At 37.8% G+C, this 22,706-nt stretch overlaps 1 protein-coding gene across 4 annotated transcripts in view; it reads left to right on the top strand.

Moving 5' to 3' along the window:
• LOC122117715 (intraflagellar transport associated protein) overlaps window positions 1-22,706 on the top strand; it is a 68,763-nt gene that overhangs the window by 28,505 nt on the left and 17,552 nt on the right. For 3 of the 4 annotated variants that reach the window (XM_042691506.1, XM_042691505.1, XM_042691504.1), the window contains exons 3-5: window positions 15,690-15,850; window positions 16,798-16,869; window positions 19,056-19,122. The exons of the other annotated variant lie outside the window; for it this stretch is intronic. In XM_042691506.1, coding sequence (XP_042547440.1) covers window positions 15,690-15,850; window positions 16,798-16,869; window positions 19,056-19,122 — 300 coding nt within the window. The remainder of the gene's footprint in view (window positions 1-15,689; window positions 15,851-16,797; window positions 16,870-19,055; window positions 19,123-22,706) is intronic. 4 annotated transcript variants of the gene reach the window in all.

Below are 22,706 nucleotides of genomic sequence, written 5' to 3'. Positions count from 1 at the left end.
GAGTCTTGCTTGATGTCAGGCTAATATTCATGCTCCAGGAAGCTGACCCGCTGTATCACCTTGCTTCTTCTTCAGAGACATCTGGTGATTTGAGATTAGGAGAAGCTTCATGTGTTTCTATTGCTTTCAGTACCTAACAGTTTTTAGGAACTAAGTATTACTCTTCGTGCTTAATGTGGTTCATCTCAATTATTCTTCATAAGAGGTTATTTTTAAACATTAAAAATTTTAATTTACAGGGGCTGGGAAGGTGGCTCAGTGGTAGAGTGCTTGCCTTGCATGCCTGAGGCCCTGGGTTCGATTCCTCAGCACCACATAAGCAAAAAGAAAAAAGCCAGAAGTGGCGCTGTGGCTCAAGTGGTAGAGCATTAGCCTTGAGCTGAAGAGCTGAGGGACAGCGCCCAGGCCCAGAGTTCAGGCCCCATGACCGGACCCAAAAGAAAAAAAAAAAAATCTGAAATAAGATTTGAACACTGGAGTATGGAACTAGACACCCTCCAAGAACAGATTTAAAAAAACAAGAAACAGTCTGAAAATACACTATTCTAATCATTCAGAATATTGTTCTTTTTCTTATAGAGTATTTGTTCAATATAAATAATAATAAATTGTATATTATATTATTTATTATTACAAATAATATTCTAAATATTTATTGGTACTATGTAATTAATATTGATTAATCATCTCTAATGATACAATCTATAAATTATAAACATATAAATTGCTACTGTCTTCATAGCCCTAGAGGACCTTTATAAGCTGATAGAAATATATAATAACACATCTGCCACAAGTTCCATTAGAGTACAAGCTCTGTTTCATTCATCTCTGTATTCCTAGATATTAGCTCAATGCATACAACCTATCTAGACAGCCAACACTATGAAAATGACCAAAACACTATGGAAATTACCAAAAACTGGACTAACTGTAATTAGAAATTAAACTCAGAATTAGTTGATTGGGGTTCCATCCCTTTTTACTAATCAGTGGCACAAAAGACACTACAAACCTGCCACAAAAGACAAGCTCAGACCAAGCTCAGAAAAGCCATAAGAATGATAAAATCATTCAAGAAGAACTAGTTTTAAATTAAGAAACCAAGTTTTAAATTAAGTAGCCGTCATGAACTGTTCAGCCCTCAAATTTATCTGTTGAAGTTCTAACCCTAATTGTGAATTGCTTTTGAAGATAAACCCTTTAAATTAGATTTAATGAGGTCTAACCTAAAGTGATTGGTATCATGAAAGAGAAAGAAGAGAGGAATGAGGAGAGAGAGGGGAAGGAAGGAAGGGAAGGGCAGAGGAGGGGACAAGAGGAAGGATAGATATCAGGGAGGCATAAGGCAAAGTGAGAAGGTGGCCTGCACTTTCATCGTGGACTTCCAGACTTTACTACTGGGAGAAAATGCATTTCTACTGTACCTAGACTGGCATTTTGTTATGGCAGCCCAGGCAGACATGCTGAAGGTCATATAACAAGTTGGTGATAAAGTTGGGTTATTAGCTTAGCCAGTATAACTTCAAACCCTGCAACCTGAACCATTTTGTCTTCTGCCTTTCTTACATGAGCTGGGCATTTCTTCTCAGTCTCTGAGAGGTCCTGACCTGTGGACAATATGAGCCATAGCAATGGATACCTTACCTTAAAACATATTGATTTGGATTTAATCTGTCTCCTGTAAAGTACAAACCATGGGGTTGCCTTCTGGTAGGCTTTGTGTCCAAAAGTCTAGGATCTAAAATGATGCCTGGGAATGTGGAATGAATGAATTTGCAATGAAAATTTGTTGCCTGAAGTAAAAAGAAAATAGGAGAAGACAGAATAGAATGGCAGACACACAGGGGGCCTCAGGTCCCTTCAGTTTTAAGAATACCCACTTTGAATGGATAGACCTGGGAAGGAGAACCTTCACAAGAGACTGTGGTGATACTCCCAAGTTTGATTTGTTATACTGGGTAACAGAGAGACAGTACAACTTACAAACTAACAGCACTGTCACACAGTAAGAAGCAAAAATAAGTAAAGAGAGGAGTATCTAGCAGACTAGCTAGACACTTCTAGCTAGTGCAGAAGTACAGAGGTAGAGGTGTGGGCTAAGGCAGTGGATGCAGAGCAAAAGGTCTTTGGGATGCCACAAGCAAAAGCATGACAGACAGCTGTCACAGGTAACTGACAGGATCAGGGAGAAGAAAGTCAAGGATGAGCACACAGTGTTTTGCTCGGGAGAGGCTGAGGTCCACCGAGGCTGAGTTGACTGGTTCAAAGCTGCACAGTTCTCCCTTGAGGAGTCTTTTGTTTATTTATGTTCTTATTGAGCGTATGCTCTGTCAGAAGCTTAGAATCATGGGTTGGAATTTAGTTTACACTTCTGGTCTGATAAATTTTGACTTGTCAGTTCAGCCAAAGGAATATCATTACTACCTCATACTTGACAACTTCTAAAAAAAAATGTAATTAAAAATGAAACTGGTGACAGCACATAAAGCAACACATTTCTGAAGTGACACATTTTGGTCCCCAAAGCTATTTTGAGTTTGAATGTTAGAAATGCATCTTTAAACTTCCACAGAGGTACAAAGAGATGCCTTTCCCAGTCTGAGGAATAAAATTTAAAACCTGCTGTAGAAAAATACCACAGAGAAAAATATAGAAAAGCAGCTGGCCCTCTTACCAATTTCAGAGCAGGGGAGGAATTTCAGTAGAGCATAAAAACAGCTTTCTCTCATAAAAGAAAACACAACAAGAAAAATAATCCTGGCCGAATAGCCTTGTGCAGTTATTTTCTGTCGAGTATTAGATAGAGACCAGAGGGCTTTACATTGTTTTGATACCCCTGCAAGTGGCAGATTGCCTGCCCGAGGAAGTTGGAAACAAACTGGCTGGCCATACGCTTCCAGGTGGCTCTTACAGGCCACGTTTCCTGTGCTGCTGTTATCAGTCATTCAACTCCCTACTGAATACCAAGAGGTGTTTTTAGTTCACAACTTATTTGCAATGTCTTTCTGTTTCCTTTTGTTCGTTAGCCACAAGAAAATAAGAAAGAAAGAGAGAGAGAGAGAGAGAGAGAGAGAGAGAGAGAAAGGAAAAGGAAGGAAGAAAAAAAAAGAAAGGGAGAAAGAGAAAGAAAGCAAAGAAAATCAACCCAGGAAGCATTATTGTAAGTGTGAATTTAGCAGTAAAGAACACAGTCACCAAAACAAAGGCAAATAGTAATAAACTGCGTTAAGACATAGGCCATTAAGGGTATTGTTACCCTTCAAGAGAATTAGGGATAGTGTCTTACGAGGACTTGCTAATAAAAGTAACTAGGCAATTAAAAAAACCAGTTTACTTAATCTGGTATCCCAGGGGAGAGAATAGGAAGCACAATTGTTTCAAAGATTTTTACATTTTGTATTGGAAAAAAAAATTGAAAGGGCAAAAAATTTTTATAGCAAAAAAGTTTTATAGCAATCATAAATTCAATAGCTATGCGTATGAGACTTGTTTATCATAAGGTTAACATCAAACATCATATAGAACACTAAAGGAAGAAAAAAATGTATTGAACAAAGTGAGCTAATTTCTTGCAGACTCCTAAGGAAGAATTGTCAGCATTTGCAGCATTAACCTGTTTTTCTCTTTGGGGGGAACATCTGCAGACTGTAATTAAGCAACTTTCACTTGTTTCTCTACTCCTTTTGTCATCACTAAATCACTACACCAAGGGAACAAATTGACAAATTATGAAACAGAAAACTGCTCGTTCGGTTGCAGGAGGAAATCTCCCTTCTCAAACGGTGACAGATTTTGAGCTGATGGAACCATTTTGTTTTAGATATATTAGCCTCCATCTTCAGCTGAGGTTGCTACAGTGCACGTTCCTTCCAAGCATGCATATTTGGTCCGCAGATAATCATTAGCTTTCCACATCTGTTATAGTTTAGACATAATGAGGAAACAATGTATTTAAATACGTACAACATTTCTAATTATAATCATAAATTTATTTTTGATATATTTTTGCATATTGTTGTGTTACAATAAATACCTTTTCTTGGTTTGCTTTCTTAGTCAAGTAAGATAATATAAAAATTACTTGTTTACAAATAAATGAATCATTTTCCTTGAGTTTCTATTTTTTTCAATTTTTATATGTTGTATGGAGTATATTTTGTGTGTGCATAAAAATGAACTGCATCTCATAGGCAAATGGAATTTAATTTAATTTTTAAAATTAAGAATATTAGTACAGGAAGAGTCCATTGTAAAAACTCCATAAATGTATGAAGTATTCTTTGAACAAGTTTTTTCTGCTAATGTATTATTTTATCCACTTCATTTCCTCCCCAACCTTTCAAAGGTATTTGGTGGGTTTCATTATGTGATATTCAACATATATAAATATATATGTATATCTATATATGTATGTATGCATATCCACACATGCATCATTTATGTATATATACACATTTACGTTTATAAATGTCTGTTTATCTGTTTATATATGTACTATACTTGATCCTCTTCACTTCCCGGAAACTTCCTCCTCCTTCCCCTCCTGTTTACTATCCCACAGTCCCCCTTTTACACTGTCTCATTGTTACTATCACCATAGACTTATATTCTACATATGAATAATACCATGATACTTGGCTTGTTGAACTTGGCTTATTTTGCTCAATATGATATCTCTATGAAGTCCCATCCATTTTTCTATCACTTTGTTCTTTATGTCTGTCAAATGAGATTTTAAAGTTTTACAAACCACAGAGAACTACTAATAGCTAATTAACTTTTAAATTAAAAAATTTATAGTCAAATAAAATTGTAATAGTTAAGTTAAACAATGTTGAATGGACACATACTTGTTTCACATGTATTTCTCTTTAACAGGAGTCATTATTTTCACTCATTGTTAAATGTATTGTTCCTTGAAGGTAAAGGGTAGATTGCCCTACTTGAAACCAAGGTATTTGTAAGACTTTGTTCTTTGATTCAATTGAATGAGCATGTATTCAAATTGGAATGGTTTTAGCAAAATGTTCTCCCAGCCATGAAACAATAATATTTTCTTTGAAATGGTTGACTAAGCCCAAACGGATACAAACAGGAAACTTTCTTTTAACCAAACTCCTACCTGCTTTATATAAAAATCAAACCACAGTCTGGCTAGTAGATTATTTTTATGTCTTTGGTTTTCTACTTGGGTTTGTTCCAGATGAGATAGGTTTAAATGATACCAGCTAGCTAGTTCTTCTTGAATGATTTTATCATTCTTATGGCTTTTCTGAGCTTGGTCTGAGCTTGTCTTTTGTGGCAGGTTTGTAGTGTCTTTTGTGCCACTGATTAGTAAAAGGGATGGAACCCCAATCAACTAATTCTGAGTTTAATTTCTAATTACAGTTAGTCCAGTTTTTGGTAATTTCCATAGTGTTTTGGTCATTTTCATAGTGTTGGCTGTCTAGATAGGTTGTATGCATTGAGCTAATATCTAGGAATACAGAGATGAATGAAACAGAGCTTGTACTCTAATGGAACTTGTGGCAAATGTGTTATTATATATTTCTATCAGCTTATAAAGGTCCTCTAGGGCTATGAAGACAGTAGCAATTTATATGTTTATAATTTATAGATTGTATCATTAGAGATGATTAATCAATATTAATTACATAGTACCAATAAATATTTAGAATATTATTTGTAATAATAAATAATATAATATACAATTTATTATTATTTATATTGAACAAATACTCTATAAGAAAAAGAACAATATTCTGAATGATTAGAATAGTGTATTTTCAGACTGCTTCTTGTTTTTTTTAAATCTGTTCTTGGAGGGTGTCTAGTTCCATACTCCAGTGTTCAAATCTTATTTCAGATTTTTTTTTTTTTTCTTTTGGGACCGGTCATGGGGCCTGAACTCTGGGCCTGGGCGCTGTCCCTCAGCTCTTCAGCTCAAGGCTAGCACTCTACCACTTGAGCCACAGCACCACTTCCGGCTTTTTTCTTTTTGCTTATGTGGTGCTGAGGAATCGAACCCAGGGCCTCAGGCATGCAAGGCAAGCGCTCTACCACTGAGCCACCTTCCCAGCCCTTATTTCAGATTTTTGCAGAATGAATTATCCTACCTTTGAAAATTTGGTGATTTCTAAAGAGGATTTATTTATTTGTAAAGAAGAGGGAAAATTACTCTATCTAGCCTAGATGAGTTAAAGATTATTTTAAAGTGTGTATACATTTATGCAAATAGGCAAAAGGGCATGATCTAAAGGTAAAGGAAGATTTTTCTTCTTTTTAGGTTGAAAATATCCTGAGCTTATATTTCTCATTTTGTTATAGGCAGGGCAAGTGCAATGGAAAGGGTATGTTTTGGGGCTGGGAAGATGGCTCAGTGGTAGAGTGCTTGCTTTGCATGCATGAGGCCCTGGGTTCGATTCCTCAGCACCACATAAGCAGAAAAAGCAAGAAGTGGTGCTGTGGCTTACGTGGTAGGGTGCTAGCCTTGAGCTGAGGAATTGGGGGACAGTGCCAAGGCCCAGAGTTCAGGCACCATGACTGCCCCTCCCCCCCAAAAGAAGGTTACTGTTTTATCTTTGGTTAGTAAATTCTGAGTACTAGTCCAGGTATTTAATTCCTTGAGATTGAAGGTCTACCACATGTTTTCTGAATCTATAAGCATAGTAAAACAACCTGTTGAGTATGTAGTGTTGAGTATATACCTGTTGAGTTGTAGTGAGGATCAGATGAATTATACATGAAGAAAATACTGGTAAGTTTTCAAAGTTTACTCAAATATGAACTTTTATGGTTGGGTGACTATGATATAAAAAGTCACAACAAGGTTAGACGTTAAAGAAATATTGAATGCATAGTATCAGAATATACAACACTAGCCACAGTGTTAATTTATACCCTGTCCCTTGAAGCACTTAAGACCAACTGTGTATAGCTCATATTGTGTAGAGAGTATGTATGTGGTCTATGATATAGCACACAACTGTGAAACTCGGAATGGTCCCACACTGGCCTCTGCTGGATGGAATAAGTACTGAGTTTACTCAGAACCAGATTTAACACACTCGGTGTCAGATTCATCATTTTAATTATCACGACACTTTTATTTGAAAATCCTGTCTTATGTGTATGGAGGTGTTTACTGACGTGTCTGTTTTTAGAAATCCGTCCCCAAGCTCAGACTGGCTAGTTTAATGTGCAATCCAGGAACCTTGACTTTAAGACAAACTTTGAAATGAGAGGGAGGAGAGGTAAAGAGACATGAATCCTTTAAAATTGCAGGCTCATTTTGGTATCATACATTACATTTTTTGTAAAAATAAATCGGATAGCTTTTATGAAATTGTAGCACCAGGTCAAGAATAATTATATTGCTTTAAATATAACTTTTGTTTAATATCAACATTTTATATTATTTTGAAGTCATATTTATCAGTGAAAAGTGTGACAGGGATAACTTCACTTTGGTCTTGCTGACCTCCAATTCAGAGCTGAAACAATAGCTTACAGAATTTTAGAGTAGGCTCTGGTTCAGTAGACATTCTATCCCAACTCTGCAAGATAGTTGTGCCTGTGTCTGTGGTCCTTGCCACTTCGGTCTGGTTTGCTAGAATGGTATTCTTAGTGAGCATTTTACCACTAGTAGGTACACAGGCAGGAGATGGGAGCTACTCCCCAGAGGCTATGGAGGTATCTTGTTGCCCTTATATCTAGGAAATCCTGCTCGAATAATCTTGCTGTTTCTGGTAGCTTTTCTGCTGCTTATTTCATCCATGAAGGTGCTTGGAACACTATAAAGTGTATTCAAGTGTCGGGGATTATGACTAGTAACTGATTTAAAAGAGGGACATCAAAATTAAGTATGAAATTAGGTTTGGAAGGAATATCTCAACTCCTTCAATATTAACTATGTAGACCCCTATAATATTTTATATATATATATATATATATATATATATATATATATATAAAGGATTTTTTTGGAAGAAAGAAGATACCTGTAGATATTGTTTCTAAACTGAGAATTAGAAGAAGCTAGATTGGACAAGATACTTTGCACTTCTGCAGATAAATGCTCATTTTAATTGCTTGATTCATGGTATGGTAGAAAAATTACTAAGTACTTAAAGGAGACACACAGGCAGGCAGCAGAACACAAGAGTGTTCCTCTTTCTGCAGCAGTCAAACTCTTAGCCTTTCTACTTCCATCGCCACTAGGGTAAAGATTACATGTCTTAATCTTCCTTTAGCCGAGTACAGCCATTTGACTAAGTGCCAGTGGGATGGGAAGGGTAGCTGACAAGTACAACTCCTGATTACAGCCTTAAGAATATGCTCTGCATTCTTTTTTTAAAATGTATGGTCCTGTGGGCTGGAAATTGACATTACTAACAATTCCCTTCGACCCAGAAATGGAAGTCATGTGCTCAGATGGCAGCGGAGTCCAGCAGCCTGGATCCCTGAATCATCTCAGGGAGCAGAGCCTACCCATCTGTCACTAACTGTCGCGTGAGGCAGAAAATAAAATTCTTGTTCCAGTAGCTCTGTTTTGGTGCTTTTTTTTTTTTTAACTTGGTACCTTAAACTGTGCCTTCAGTAGTAATAAGTGATGTATGTATCTTCATCATCCTTTCATTCCTAGACATGAGCATGCTGATTGAGAGACATGTAATGCATACCTTAGAGCACATAAAAGTTTTCAAGGAATAAATTATATCTCTCTCTCTATATGTTATGGGTAGAAGCAATGTCACATAACCTTTGTAACTCTCCTCCTGTTCTCTGTCCTAGCAGAGGGCTGAGCAGAGGGTGTACGTACACTCAGTGCAGAATTGTTGGTGGGAAGGTGAGGAGCAGTCTACATTTCTATCTTAACAGTTTTCTGAGTATTTTACTTTACAGGAGATAAGAGGATGCTCCTGGCACAGCTCCTGGCTTCTTCACTTTGTATGTTAGTGGGAAGACATAGTGACTGATTTTACAGAAAGGAATTTCAAGTCATTTTATATAATTTGAAGAAAACATGGCTAGGTGACAGAGACTGGTCCTGTCCTTCTGCTATTAGGAGATGGGGCACTGGAGAGCTGGAGCCTCTGGCAGCATGTGCATCCCTCTTCATGGATGTGAAGAGAAGCTGAATAGTGGTTATGTGCTGGTTTGATTTCATCATGGGTGGCACTGCATGGAGCTGGATTAGTGATGATGGTGATGGTCCTTGGATCAAACTCAGTATCATACTCAAGTTGGGGGTGGGTGTTATAAAATGTGGAGGCAATCCCAATGGCTTTCAGCTGGTGGAAGGGAAAAAGAAAATACAGTCCTTTTCACTCTGTGCAGCATCATTTGACAATGAATTAGGGAAGCACCAGTGCAAACTATAATATAATGAATTATTAGTAATATTACGCTAAGTGGAAGAAGTCAGGTCTTGACTTCATGTTAAGAGTCCACTTATATGGTATGTCTAACAAAGATGAACCTGTAGTAACAAAAACCAGATTAGTGGTGGCCCGCAGTTGGGGGCAGGGATGAGAATTTGCCAATGGGTGCCAGGCACCATTTTGGGGTGGTTGAAATGATCTCAAAGTTCAATGGTGGCGATTATAATGCAACTCTGTGTGTTTACTAAAAAATCATTGACTAGTATGCTACAAATGAGTGCAATTACGGCATATAAATATGTAAAACGAAGTTGTAGAGAGGTAGAGGTGTTGCTCACGGACACTTAGATCTATATCCTGAATTCTTTACAAGATCACTGTGTGGTGGTGTTCCTCAGTGTTTAGCTAGGAACCAAGAGGTTTCTCGTTGTGTGTAAATACTTCCTTTCAGGAAAAGAAATTATGCATTAATTTGCAAGTTTTAAGTAGAGAAGGGCTGTGTGCAGAAAGAAATGAACTTCCTGGGTGCTCTGTCAGTTGTCACTCTGCTGTACATTCTGTAGTGTAAGGCAGCCATGTTCAGACAGGTCGAGTCTGCTCCCACTTTGGGCTTCTCATTCTGTGACTTGCATGCCAAACTGTAGTTCACCTGACAGGTTCCCAGCATGCTATATTATCTATTTCATTTATCACAGAGACTGCTAAAGTTTCTTAAACATGCCAGTTTAAATGTGAAACAATGGTATGGTTTACAGTGAAAAAGGTAGGATTAGATTCTGTGATATCTAGAAGAAACACCTCCAGTGGAAGATAATGTCTTCATTTCTGTTCAAGAAATGCAAAAAGAACTCGTGCTGCAAGCTCTTTTGTTCTTTGTTCTGTCTCTACACCATCACTTCAGCCGTGGCTTCCCCTACTTCCCATCTGGATTACAGCAGCTCCATGCTTGCTGCCTCCAGGACTGAGCTACCTTTCTCTGTGCTGTCCATTTCACTTTCTGAGCACCGCTCTGTGGTGACTGGCTCCCCAGCTCAAGTGCACAGTTTGGGTTAGGCCTTCCAAATGTACCCTGCCACGTGTCACTGAGTGTGTGCTCCAATCTTCCTGCATCCCGCGGGGACCTTGTGTCTGTCTGTGCTGAGAGCTTCGTTCAGGAAATCTTCCTTGTATGGAATAATCTTGAAATTTTAGCTGTCTTTCACCTTGGATGCCTCAATCCTATTGAAGCCCTCCGAAACCAGTTGTGATTTTACCAATTGTTTAATTGTATTGACCGCCACCGGCATCTACTGTTTTTGCAGTTTGTAGATATTATTTAACTTCTTTGTTTGTAGACTGTGAGAGTGGGCAAGCCTTACTCATCTTTGTCATCTTGATGACAAAGAATGAACTGTATAATTCAGCTATCACATAGATTTACCTCTGAAAAGTAAACTTACAGCAACTTTACCCTTTCTCCATGTGTGTTTTTCTCTGGAAGCGATAAAACTGGACATTTCAAAAATTTCATCATCTTGCAATATTGTGGCCCTCATTTAAGGCTTTTGACATACATTTTTTTTTTTATTTTTCCAGGCTAGGCTTGTGCATTTGTGCCTTGGCAGGTTGATGGCTATGACTGTGAATAATGAGTCAATTATCATCCAGCCTAAGGGAAAGCACAATTATTCCTGACTGGCCAGGCTGAGGTAATCCTCTCCTCCCTGCGCCCTTTCAAATGGAGAACATAAAACAGTTGGAATTCAGAGCACTGCATAGGGTATTTAGACAAAACATTTGTGTGCTGAGTTTAGCTTCTTTGGATTTATTCTGATTTATGATTGATTGGTTTTTAAATTGCTTATTTAATCCTAACGACTATGGCTCCAGGGGAGGCCAGATACCAAGAAGCATGTGATCAAGAAGCAGTGGAGTGAAGTAGTGCGGCTGGACAAATCAAGAGCAAATATTATTGTCCTGAGAAACATTGCTCTAGGCTAGAAGTATAATGTGAAAATCACCCCCTGACTTTCAGAGTACCCAACCTTGTTATAAGCATGATTGCTTATTCCTTATTCTCTTTGCAGAAGGCTTTTTGCAACTGCTTGGTGTTGCACAGAATATTCCTCCCCCCACCCCCATGAATTTTTCTTTCCTTCTAGCAATATATTCAGTATCTCATTGTGACTGAGAACATGCACTTGATTTATATGGCTATTGACCATAGTGCTGAAGAAAAGACACTTCGAGGTTGCTAGCAGGATTTGATCATGAATTCTTATGCTGTGTGTGCAGATCTACAGAAGTGACCAAATGTGTCAATGCATTCCTGCGCATGGACACTAGTCTGGTTTTTGTGTGGATGCATTTGAATTTTTAAAGAAGTTTCAAAATCGAGTTCTCCAAAAATAATCACTTTCACCTGGAAGCTATATAATCAATATGTGGCTAGGGGTCTAATTTACCAAGGCATCAAAAGTTTCCACCTTTTCAAGGCATGTGACCTTTCTCTTTGGTCTGAAATTAGATGCTGAATGCATAGCAATGGCCTTGTCAGCCTGATCTGTTGGATGCTTGTCTGTTTGGTATCAAAAGGAAATTGAAATTCCATTGCTTCAGAATAATAAAAACCTCTGAAAACCTTTGGGGGGGGGGGAGAAAAAACAAAAAAACTTTTGTCTCATCTGTATTGAAGTTTTGACTCAGAAATGCCCAAAGAAATGCTCTTTCAGGTCTCAATAACTTACTTGTTCTCCGAAGAATTGCTGTTAGATTTCCAAACTGTATTATGCCTGACACGTATTTCAAAGCATGAAATATTAGGGATAACATGAAAGGATGGATGAAAACCAGAAACAGAAGAGGACGAGACGAACAGTTGGGTGGCACGTGTGGACTGCCACCAGGGTCGCTCTGGGGAGCAGCATCTGGTCTCGAATCACATCCAAGTGAGACCGGGGCCAGCATCTGCCATTCTGCCATTATCATATTGAAGAAGAACTTATTTTCTGTCTCACTCAGCCAAGGGATTCATTATTAAGTAGGTTTAGAAAAGCGATCAAAGCCTTTTTAAGGAACACTTTTAAGTCTTCAGAAAAACATTGTATGTATTCTTGTGAATCAAGTTTTAAGGTTTAGGAAGAAGCCTCACATTGTAGGTTTAATCAGAAAGAGAAAAGAAGCTCTTTTCTGAATCTTCTCACGTTTCAAAAGTGAAAATTCTTATTTTTACAAAGTGGGATTTTTTTTTTTTGGTCGGTGGTGGGGCTTGAACTCTGGGCTTGGGCGCTGTCCCTGGGCTCTTCAGCTCAAGGTGAGTGCTCTACAGCTCGAGCCACAGCTCTACTTCCGATTTTCTAGTGGTTTATTGGAGATAAGAGTCTCACAGAGTTTTTTGCCCAGGCTGGCTTTGAACCACGATCCTCAGATATCAGCCTCCTGAGTAGCTAGGATTATAGGTGTGAGCCAACATTGCCTGGCTACAAAATGGGATTTTTAAGAGTAAACAAGGATGTTTTTAGATTTGAGGCTATACTTACAATGTATATCACCATGAGTAGCTTGAACTTCATTACATTTTACTCTTTATTTCAAAGGAGTTTTATCTGGCTACCTGTCAAGTAACTTGAAATGTAGAGGAGTATGTTGAATATCATAAGAACAAACAGAGTTTGTTTTTATAAAATATTTTCAGACATTGCCGTGCTTTTCAGCTATTAAAATAGTGTTGTGCTGGGAACATGACATTAGTAAGCGTTAGATTTAGATTGAAAGCAAAGCATTATATTTAAATTGTGTTTGACTTAAAGGATATACAGAGAGGAAGGACCCTCTTCTACCTTGATAAGAAATGTACTTATTATCTTGATCATGTAACTGTATGTAATCCCTCTGTATAGTATTTTTACAACAAAAAACTTACTTAAAAACAAACAAAAGACAGTGCACCAAGGAGTGGCAGTAGCCATAGGAAGTCATTTTCTCTTCTAAGCTTGTTGAAGTTTGAGGAACCTTTTCTTTCTTTTTTTTAAAAAAATTATTTACTTATTTATTTACTTTGCCAGTCCTGGGGCCTGAACTCAGGACCTGGGCACTGTCCCTGAGCTTCTTTTGTTCAAGGCTAGCACTCTACCAACTTGAACCACAGCACCACTTCCAGCTTTTTCTGTTTATGTGGTACTGAAGAATCGAACCCAGGGCTTCATGCATGCTAAGCAAGCACTTTACCACTAAGCCACATTTCCAGCCAGAACTTTTTCATCCTTCAACTAACTCTTCCTATTTCCAGTGTCTCCATGCCTGTCTTCATCCACCCTGCCACCTCTCTTCTTTTTTCAGTCTGATTCAGGACATCTCTGTGGCTATAACAGAGGAAGATGTTTGAGAGACTCTAAGACCCTTATGAAAGATCATTTCCCACTTGGAGTTTTAGCAACCCTCTCAGCACCTTACTCAGCCCTCCAACCCCCCACCCCTTGGACACAAGGTTTATTGTGCTTCACACTGGAATTTCTACACCTTTATTAGGGTGAAAGATCATCTTTCCCAGTAATAGCTTCTCAGGAGTCACTGATGTGGTACAGTAGGCAGTAGGGGTGAGCTGATCTGAGTGTTTTATTTATGGATATAGCCTTTGTAAAGGAAAATGACACATTGGATATTTATGTTTTCCCATTCTAGCTTATTAGTGACATATTGATTATAGGCTGTTCATGTCATGAGGCCATCTCTACAAGCCTTAATTCTATCAATGATAGACTACTCAGAAACAAACAAGCAGTCCAGCTGGACTTGTACGAGGCTGTGATCTTCACAAGAGTCTCACTGGCTTTGTTATCACGCAAATGTCAGCTCAAGAAATAGTAAAAAGAGGGGCTGGGAAGGTGGCTCAGTGGTAGAGTGCTTGCCTTGCATGCATGAGGCCCTGGGTTCCATTCCTCAATACCACATAAGCAGAAAAAGCCGGAATTGGTGCTGTGGCTCAAGTGGTAGAGAGCTAGCCTTGAGCTGAAGAGCTGAGGAACAGAACCCAGGCCCAGAGTTCAGGCCCATGACCGAAAAAAAAAAAAAAAAAGAATAGTAAAAAGAGATTTAAAAAGAAAGGCATTGGAAATAATTTGTTGTGGTTATTCTGGTATGTAGGGTTATGAGTAATTTTCATATTTTACTTTTTGTCTCACATACATTTTCTAAAATCATTCATAGATTTTTTTCCAAGTAGGGAGAAAACCTCCCAAATTAAAGAAAAATGAGGTAAGTAATGTCTAAAAGTCCTGTAAATGTACTTTATTGATGGAGAACATGGTAGGTGCTCCATAAATTGGTGTTGAATGTTGAATAAAATAGTGTTATTTTCCTTTGCACTTTAAGAAATAATGACATATTCAAAAGTACTTAAAGCCTCAAGAATTCCATTTGTTGAGTTCTTTAAAAAGATTTTTATTTTTTGTCAGGTATGGGGCTTGAACTCTGGGCCTGGGTGCTGTCTCTCAGCTCTTCAGCTCAAGGCTAGTGCTCTGCCACTTGAGCCACAGCTCCACTTCTGGTTTTCTGGTGGTTTATGGAGATGAGTCACGGTTCATTTTCAACATAGTGTCTTGTACATCTTACTGTTACAATGGGTCATCCTGTATCCTTATTACAGCATTTTGTTATTTTCCTTCCCCTCCCTGAAGGAGGAGTTAGGGAGGTGGGCAGAAAGGGATGTAGGGGAAAAACAAAGGAAGGTAACAATGCTCCATAGGAAATGGACTCATTACCTTGCTCATGTAACTGTAACCCCTCTGTACAATATGTTTACAATAAAAAACATATATTTAAAAAAAGGTTCTGGGAAAATAGCTGGTTTAAGGAGTTCCTATAGTTTCTTAAGATGATTTCTCCTTTAGTATGTTTGCTTATGAAATACTTAAGTGGTCAAAATTAGCCTATACTCTCAGTTGTGAAAATGGCGTCCTTTTCAGAACAACCCTTGTTTAATTTTTTTCTTAAATCTTTTATTGGCACTATTTTTGTATCTTTCAACCTATAACATTTTTAATGTAGTTTTCAATCAAAAAAAGAAAAGAATAAAAAACAAAACCAAACAACAACAATAACAAAAAGAGTGTCACGGACTTTCCTACCCTTGCTGGCTTTGAACCATGATTTTCAGAACTCAGCCACCTGAGTAGCTAAGATTACAGGCATGAGCCACCAGGACCTGGCCTAAAAAAGATTTTTTTGAAGAAAGTTTTTCAGTAAACAGACAGTAAACCAAACTCTGTGTGTGATGTTTTCTAATACTATGCAACTATCTAATACTATATAACTGTATCATTTCAGAGGATAATGGGACCAAAAACGGAGCACTTGGAACTGGTTCTTCAAAAACCATAGCTACTTCTGTCAAATTTACTCATAAAAATGAACAAAATGACCACCATCTTAGAAAGACAGCCATCTTTCCTCATACTGCATCACAGCGTTCAGAAGAAGAAGAACAGGTAATACCATAGTGCAGTTACAAAAATGGTTTGAGGACTCCTCCCCCACCCCCCAAAAAGACAAAACGTTCCTGAATTAAAAAGAAGAGAGACCATAAAAAACGTGGGACAGTTAGGAGACTGGTAACTTCTCATTCTCATTCTCAAGTACCTGTTGGGGTCCTGGGTTGAAAATCATCATTACCTCAGTAGTTCAACAGCCACCATTAATGACAGACAGCAACTTGGTTTTCCTCAATTTTCATTTAAAAGCTTTGTAAGGAGGGACTGTCTATAAATTCTCCTGGAAATTATCAGTATCTTTTGTTTATAACATTAGTTTGTTTTTATAGTTCTCTGTGTAAAATGGGATTAAAAAAATTACCAGTCCTATAGTAAGCTCCTTCAAACTACAGTAGAAACTCTTATCTAAGGTTTTCTGGGACTTTCTAAATCTCTGAGTTAGAAATGTGTGTAGGATCAAAGTTACCTCACTAGTTTAAGGATATTTCCCAGTGATGATTGTGAGATGTAATTTTTCTTTTTCCTACGAGATTCACACTTTACTTGCAATTATTGATCATTAGGAATATGTCACATATTGAGTCTTTGGCCACTATATAAGAGGCAAGAATTGCTGAATTACATTGTTTTCTAAAACGTTATAGTAGCATTCTCTGGTTTTTCCACCAGTGATTCATTGCAATGGGACAGAAGGTGTGGAGTGTTCCTATTTTACACATAAGAACACTGGAGTTAACTTGATTGTAAGTTACATGGTAAGTGAGTCTAGAGGCCAGTGGTAGAAGTTACGACTCCTGAAACCCATTTTCTGATGCCTCCTATGGTTCAGAAACTCTGGTCTTTCATGTATAGCTAATTAACAAAACCCAGACAGGCTACAAGATCCGTTCTTTTATTTTTGGTGGTTTTAATTTCCCATCGGTATGTCCTCATTATATTTTCAGATAGTGATAGATGAAGGCCTGAAAGTCAGCAGCTCCTTTCAAGGTGATCTGAAGTTGGCTGGAAAGGTGAAGGTAAGGCATGACTTAGTTTTTTGTTTTTGTTTTTCTTCATGGCAAGAAAACAAGCAAATAAACAAAATCATAATATTTATGATTGTTTTCTTTTATATAAAGTAGGGAATTCACTAGATTTTTTGTCGTTGAGATTTTTGTACATTTTAAAAAATATTAAGCAGCTGTACAAATAGGTTACAATTCCAAATTGTGGATACAATGAGTCTTATCAACGTCACTTCTTCCATTGTTTCCCCCCGTATTTTCCCCTCCCCTCCCTACCCCCACGTTATGTTGTTCAATGTTTATATAATGTACATTGAATGTACTGACTGTATGTGCTCACCTTTTCTCCCTGCATTCCTTAGGACCCCTCCCACATTCCGCTCCTTGCCCCAAAGGCGTTTGCTGGTGCCGGTAGGTGCTATCCCCTTAGCTTTTTTTACTCAAGGCTGGCACTCTACCACTTGAGCCATGGCTTTACCTCTGGGTTTTTGGTGATTAACTGGAAATAAGAGTCTCATGGACTTTCTTGCCTAGGGTGACTTTGAACCATGATCCTCAGATCTCAGTCTCCTGGGTAGCTAGGATTACAGGCATGAGCCACTGGAGCCCAGTTGCTTTTTAACTGGTGATTGAATATCTTAGCTATATTCTAGATCATTTTTCTTTCTTTCTTTAAGCCTTAATGAATAGGGAATGCCTTAAGAGAGAAATGTGACCCACATCTCCTTTAGCATATCTGATCAAGAAAAAAAATAGCACTATAATATACAAAATTCCACATTTTAGTATTGAAACTACCACACAGCAGATAATTTTTTTTTTTTTTTTTGGGTCCGGTCGTGGGGCCTGAACTCTGGGCCTGAGCGCGGTCCCTCAGCTCTTCAGCTCAAGGCTAGCACTCTACCACTTGAGCCACAGCGCCACTTCTGGCTTTTTTCTTTTTGCTTATGTGGTGCTGAGGACACGAACCCAGGGCCTCAGGCATGCAAGGCAAGCCCTCTACCACTGAGCCAACTTCCCAGCCCAGCAGATAATTTTTTTTTTGCCAGATACGACATAATGATTGTAGTTGTGTACTTAGATGCAATGAAAATTACTATTTTAAATTCCTATGGAATAGCCATGGTCTGCCTATTGCAAGTAGAGCTAGGGGAGGACAGAATTTATTCTTTGAATTGCAATTATAAAATCTAATTTGTAATTTTAAGGCCTTTTGTTACATACAAGTTTAGGTCATGGGCATAAGAAGCATAGCAACCTCACATTTTACTACTTGTCATCAGTGCCAGTGGAGAAATCATTTTCTTATTTACACTCTCTGGTATTGCTCTGAGGTGAATTAGTTGATGTCTGAAATGTTACCATTTTGTTAATCTAAAACGTCTCATTGTCAGCTGGCAGTAGAAAGCAGTATTCCATGAGGAATAGTTTTTCGTTGAAATGCTGCTATTGTGTCTGTAAAGGTCACCTGCTCTCCTTTTTACCTTTGAAGTAATTTTCAGTTTTATTTGCTAAAAAGAGAGAACACTTGATTTTTTGCCCTGCTCACCTCTCTTGTGATTTACCTAGGGCCAGATGATTTTGTTTTGAATGAACCTTTCTCTCTTTACTTTCTTTAGTCTCTTCTCTCTGGCTCTTCAGAGTGCTGCAAGAAAGCACACTGTTATGATAACAGCCAAACTATCACTGCCATTTTTTTCTGAAAACACAGTCATAAAATCCAGTACACAGTCTAAAAATCAAGAAAATTGAGGGAAGGGGAAAGGTTGGGAGGGATGGGAGAGAATAATGAAAGGAGTGACATTGATCAAGATTCCTTGTATTCATCTACTACTTGAATGGTAACTCCTTTATGCAACTATTTAAAGATTAAAAACTACAATTAAAAAACAAAGTGGTTATATATATATTCTGGGTAAGAATGCGGAACGAAGTCCCTTTTTCAAAATTCTTTCCTATTATTCCTTTTCAGTGTAGAGAGCTGACTAAGGTGTCTATAAAACTTCGGCCACCTTCCAGATGAACTGCTTCTCAGAAGGGAATGCACATGAACACAAAGGCTTTGAGCTGAGACTCAATAGTTAATGGGCAAAGTGGACTCAGCCACTTGGTTGAATGGGATTCAAGTGGATTCATAGACTTCATTGCAACTTTAAGTCTGCCTGACATGCATACAGTGATGTTAATTTTTTTTCTAGGTGGACAACTTCCTCAGTTTAGAAGATGTGGACATAGATGAAGAGACTGATCCCCAAATGAGGAAGGGTATGCTTTCTCTTTACTTTCTATGCTGGGTGAATTCTCTCTACAAACTACAAATGATGATTTAGGCAGCTTTCTTTTGGGGGAAGTGCTACTTCCCACCTGCCTGCCATGGGAACACTGATGTTGTGAACTTATTTTAATTTCATACCAAACAAAGATGATTTTATTCTAGATTGGTCAAACTGTCTTGATGATTGTTTAACTTTTGGTTTTAAGCAAAAGAAAGCTGTTCCTTCTATCTTACCCCCTCGATTTAACAGAAGATTAATTCTAAAATAATTTCCTTACAATAGATCTCTTATCATGTTAGCTCCTTATTTCCAGAAGTAGTGTTGTAAATTGAGGTAATTTTTGAGGGACACCAAATGATCATAAATATCATAGAATATCACAATTGATTACAAAAGTAACGAGTAAGAAAAGCTAATTTCTTTTTGCTTTTAAATGTATTTATAAAAATTAAACGGGAAGTATGGCTCAAGTGGTAGAGTACCTACCTGTCTGGTAAGTACAAAGCCCTGAGTTCAAATGTCATTACTGCCCAAAAAACACTTAATACTGAAGATATATTGTAAATACTTCTTTTGGTGCATTTTTTCACATGGGCTAGACTGGAAGAGGCTTTTTGCTGGTTCATTGATGTTTATGTAGAAGATTATTTTTTAAAATTTCCTTATTTACATTTCTGTAGCATCTATTCTTCACTTAATAAGCAAGGGTAAAATCACATATTACAAAGAAAGGGAACCACATACAGGCAAGAGTCAGGTGAAGAGTTAAGAGCTTCATATTAGTTCATTTTTCTTGTTGCAATGACAGAATGCCTGATTTAAGACACTTAAAAGGAGGAAAGAATGATATAAACCCTGTTTTCACTATATTTGATTCCCGTTCCTTGCATCTTGTATATACATTTTTCTAATTTGGGGAGGGGAAGGGAAATAACAAAATGCTGAAATAATGATACAGGTTGACCCATTGTAACAATGAGATGTACAAGACACTATGTTGAAAATTAACTTTGCAACTTGGGGATGGGGGGAGGAAGGAGTTAGGGAACTGGGGAGAGAAGGGATGGTAGGGGGGAAAAAAGCAGGAGGTCACAATGCTCAATAGGAAATGTACTCATTATTCTTAGTTATGTAACTGTAACCCTCTGTACATTATTTTTACAATAAAAACATATATTAAAAAAGTATTTCAAAGTCAGTGTTCAATTTTAAACGAAGGGCAATTTCTATGAGGGTTTGCTTCTTGGCCTCTGTTTCCTGTCTTTTGGTAGCATAAATAAGAATAGTTTATGGGAGCAGGCAGTTTGTTTATAATCAGGCAGGAATTAAGGTGGTTGGGTAAGGTTGGTTTGGGGATGGAGACAATCTGTAAATTGATTGTATTAGCCCTTGTTCGGTCTAGCTTCTTTTACTGCTTGAATTGGCAAGGCTTTGGTAATGAAAAGCAATTAACATTTTTATTCTGCTTCCAAACATCAAACTATTCCACTGATGGGGTTGTTTCTCAAACACTTTATTAAGCAGTAGTCTTTGAAGACTTTTAAGTTTCTTATTTGATGTCAGGGATCTAAATGAATCTCATTGTCCAGAGAGGGTTCACTGGCTTTACACTCTAGTGACTGGATTTTTATCAGAGCAGCTTTGGGACTTTGACTGGACTTGAGGGAGAGCATGGATTTTCAGGAAGCTGTGTTGGTAGAAATGCAGATTCCTACATCCTGCACCCATTCAGGTCTTCAGGGACACTGAATTTTTAGTTAGTACCCCAGTGATTCTGATATAGTTTGAGGTTGACAATTGGAGACTAATGTTTCTAGTCTGCATGTAATACAATATAAAATCAATTTTATAGGAAAGCAGGAAAAAAACCAGTGTTGGGCATTTCTGGGGTGGTTTAAATTTCTCAACCTTCTCCCACCAATATAGCCAACAAGTTTGGTTTTTGTTGTGTCTATCTTTTAAGTTGTCTTTTTATCCTTTGCTATTATTTTCACATTCTTTTCTCTAAACAGTTTGCAAGTTCCCTCTTTTAGTTTGTGGAAAAATGAATATAACATCTCACTAATATGATTTTTCAAGGAATCAAATAACAGGCAGTTTTGCATTTGGGTATACATGATTATTGAGGCTGAACCAAGTCTCAGTGGACTTGAATGAACTAGTCAAACCTTCCCACATGGAAAATAATGTGCAGACCCTCTGCTGATAGCTGATCTGGGTTTCAGTGGTCTGTTCTAATTACAGAAAAGATCACCAGGGCTTCCCATTTTTATAAATGCACAATTTGGGTCACTTGAAAGGAAAAAAGAAATTTAATAGTCTGTGCCAAGGTGAATTCTACTTTGGGCCTAATTTGTATTACACTTTAGGAATAGGAGCAGAAGGCAAATATTTATATCAGATGGGAAAATTGACATTTTAAACAGGCAAGTTGCTTGTATAATTTTGGCAGCTGAGAAGTTTACTGATTAGATTCTGTTGTTATTGTTTAAGCAACAGATTTGCCTGCGGCTGCAAGGAAGTAGGTTTTGTATTGTTTTCCTGCCATTGATTTTATTTGAACACCTTATTCACTCTCATAAATATTCTCTAAGAATTGGGCGTATGATTCTTTCCATGATGTTTACTTTGGCAGCCTAGGTGGGAGAGTAGAGACTATATTCAGTGGTATTGAAGAACTTTCTTTTTTTTAAAATTTTATTTATTTTTTATTGTGAAAATACTGTACAGAGGGGTTACAATTACATGGGCAAGATAATGAGTACATTTCTTATCAAGCATTGTAGCCTCCTCCTTTGTTTCCCCTTCCCATCCCTTCCCATCCTCCCCCTTGCCCCCCCACCTAATCCTCCCCCCCCCCACCAAAGTAGTAAAGTTCGTTTTCGACATGACAACTTGTACTTCTCATTGTTGCAACGGGTCCACCTATATCCTTATTTAAGCGACTTGTTTGTCCCCTTCCCCTCCACAAATTATACCGACATCAAATACAGTGAAAGCAGGGGTTATACTGTGGGGGAGGGACATACAAAGCAACAAAGAAATAATCTTATAAATGCGTTAGAAACAATCACATGAAAGAAAAAAAACATTTGAATACATATCTTAGGGCTCATTTCCCTAACCTCACCTTATCTGACCTTTTCTGCTTGACTCATACATATACTAGATATTGCAAATAAGGGAAACCATAGGACCTATGTTTCTTTGGGCTTGGCTTACTTCACTTAATATAATTTTTTCCAAGCCTTTCCATTTCCTAACAAATGGGGCAATGTCATTCTTTCTGATGGAGGCATAGAATTCCATTGTGTATATATACCACATTTTCTTAATCCATTCATTTACTGAGGGGCATCTAGGTTGGTTCCATATCTTAGCTATGGTAAATAATGCTGCAATAAACATAGTTGTGCTGGTAGCTTTAGTGTGGTCTTGTTTGTGAACATTTGGGTAAATGCCCAAAAGTGGGATTGCTGGGTTATAGGGGAGCTCTATGTGGAGTCTTTTGAGGAACCTCCATACTACTTTCTAAAGTGGTTGAACAAGTTTACACTCCCACCAACAATGCAG

The sequence above is a fragment of the Dipodomys spectabilis genome, unplaced genomic scaffold (assembly GCF_019054845.1).
Source record: "Dipodomys spectabilis isolate Male_0828 unplaced genomic scaffold, ASM1905484v1 ptg000145l, whole genome shotgun sequence".
NCBI classification, from domain to species: domain Eukaryota; kingdom Metazoa; phylum Chordata; class Mammalia; order Rodentia; family Heteromyidae; genus Dipodomys; species Dipodomys spectabilis.
This window is presented reverse-complemented; position numbering and strand designations above follow the sequence as displayed.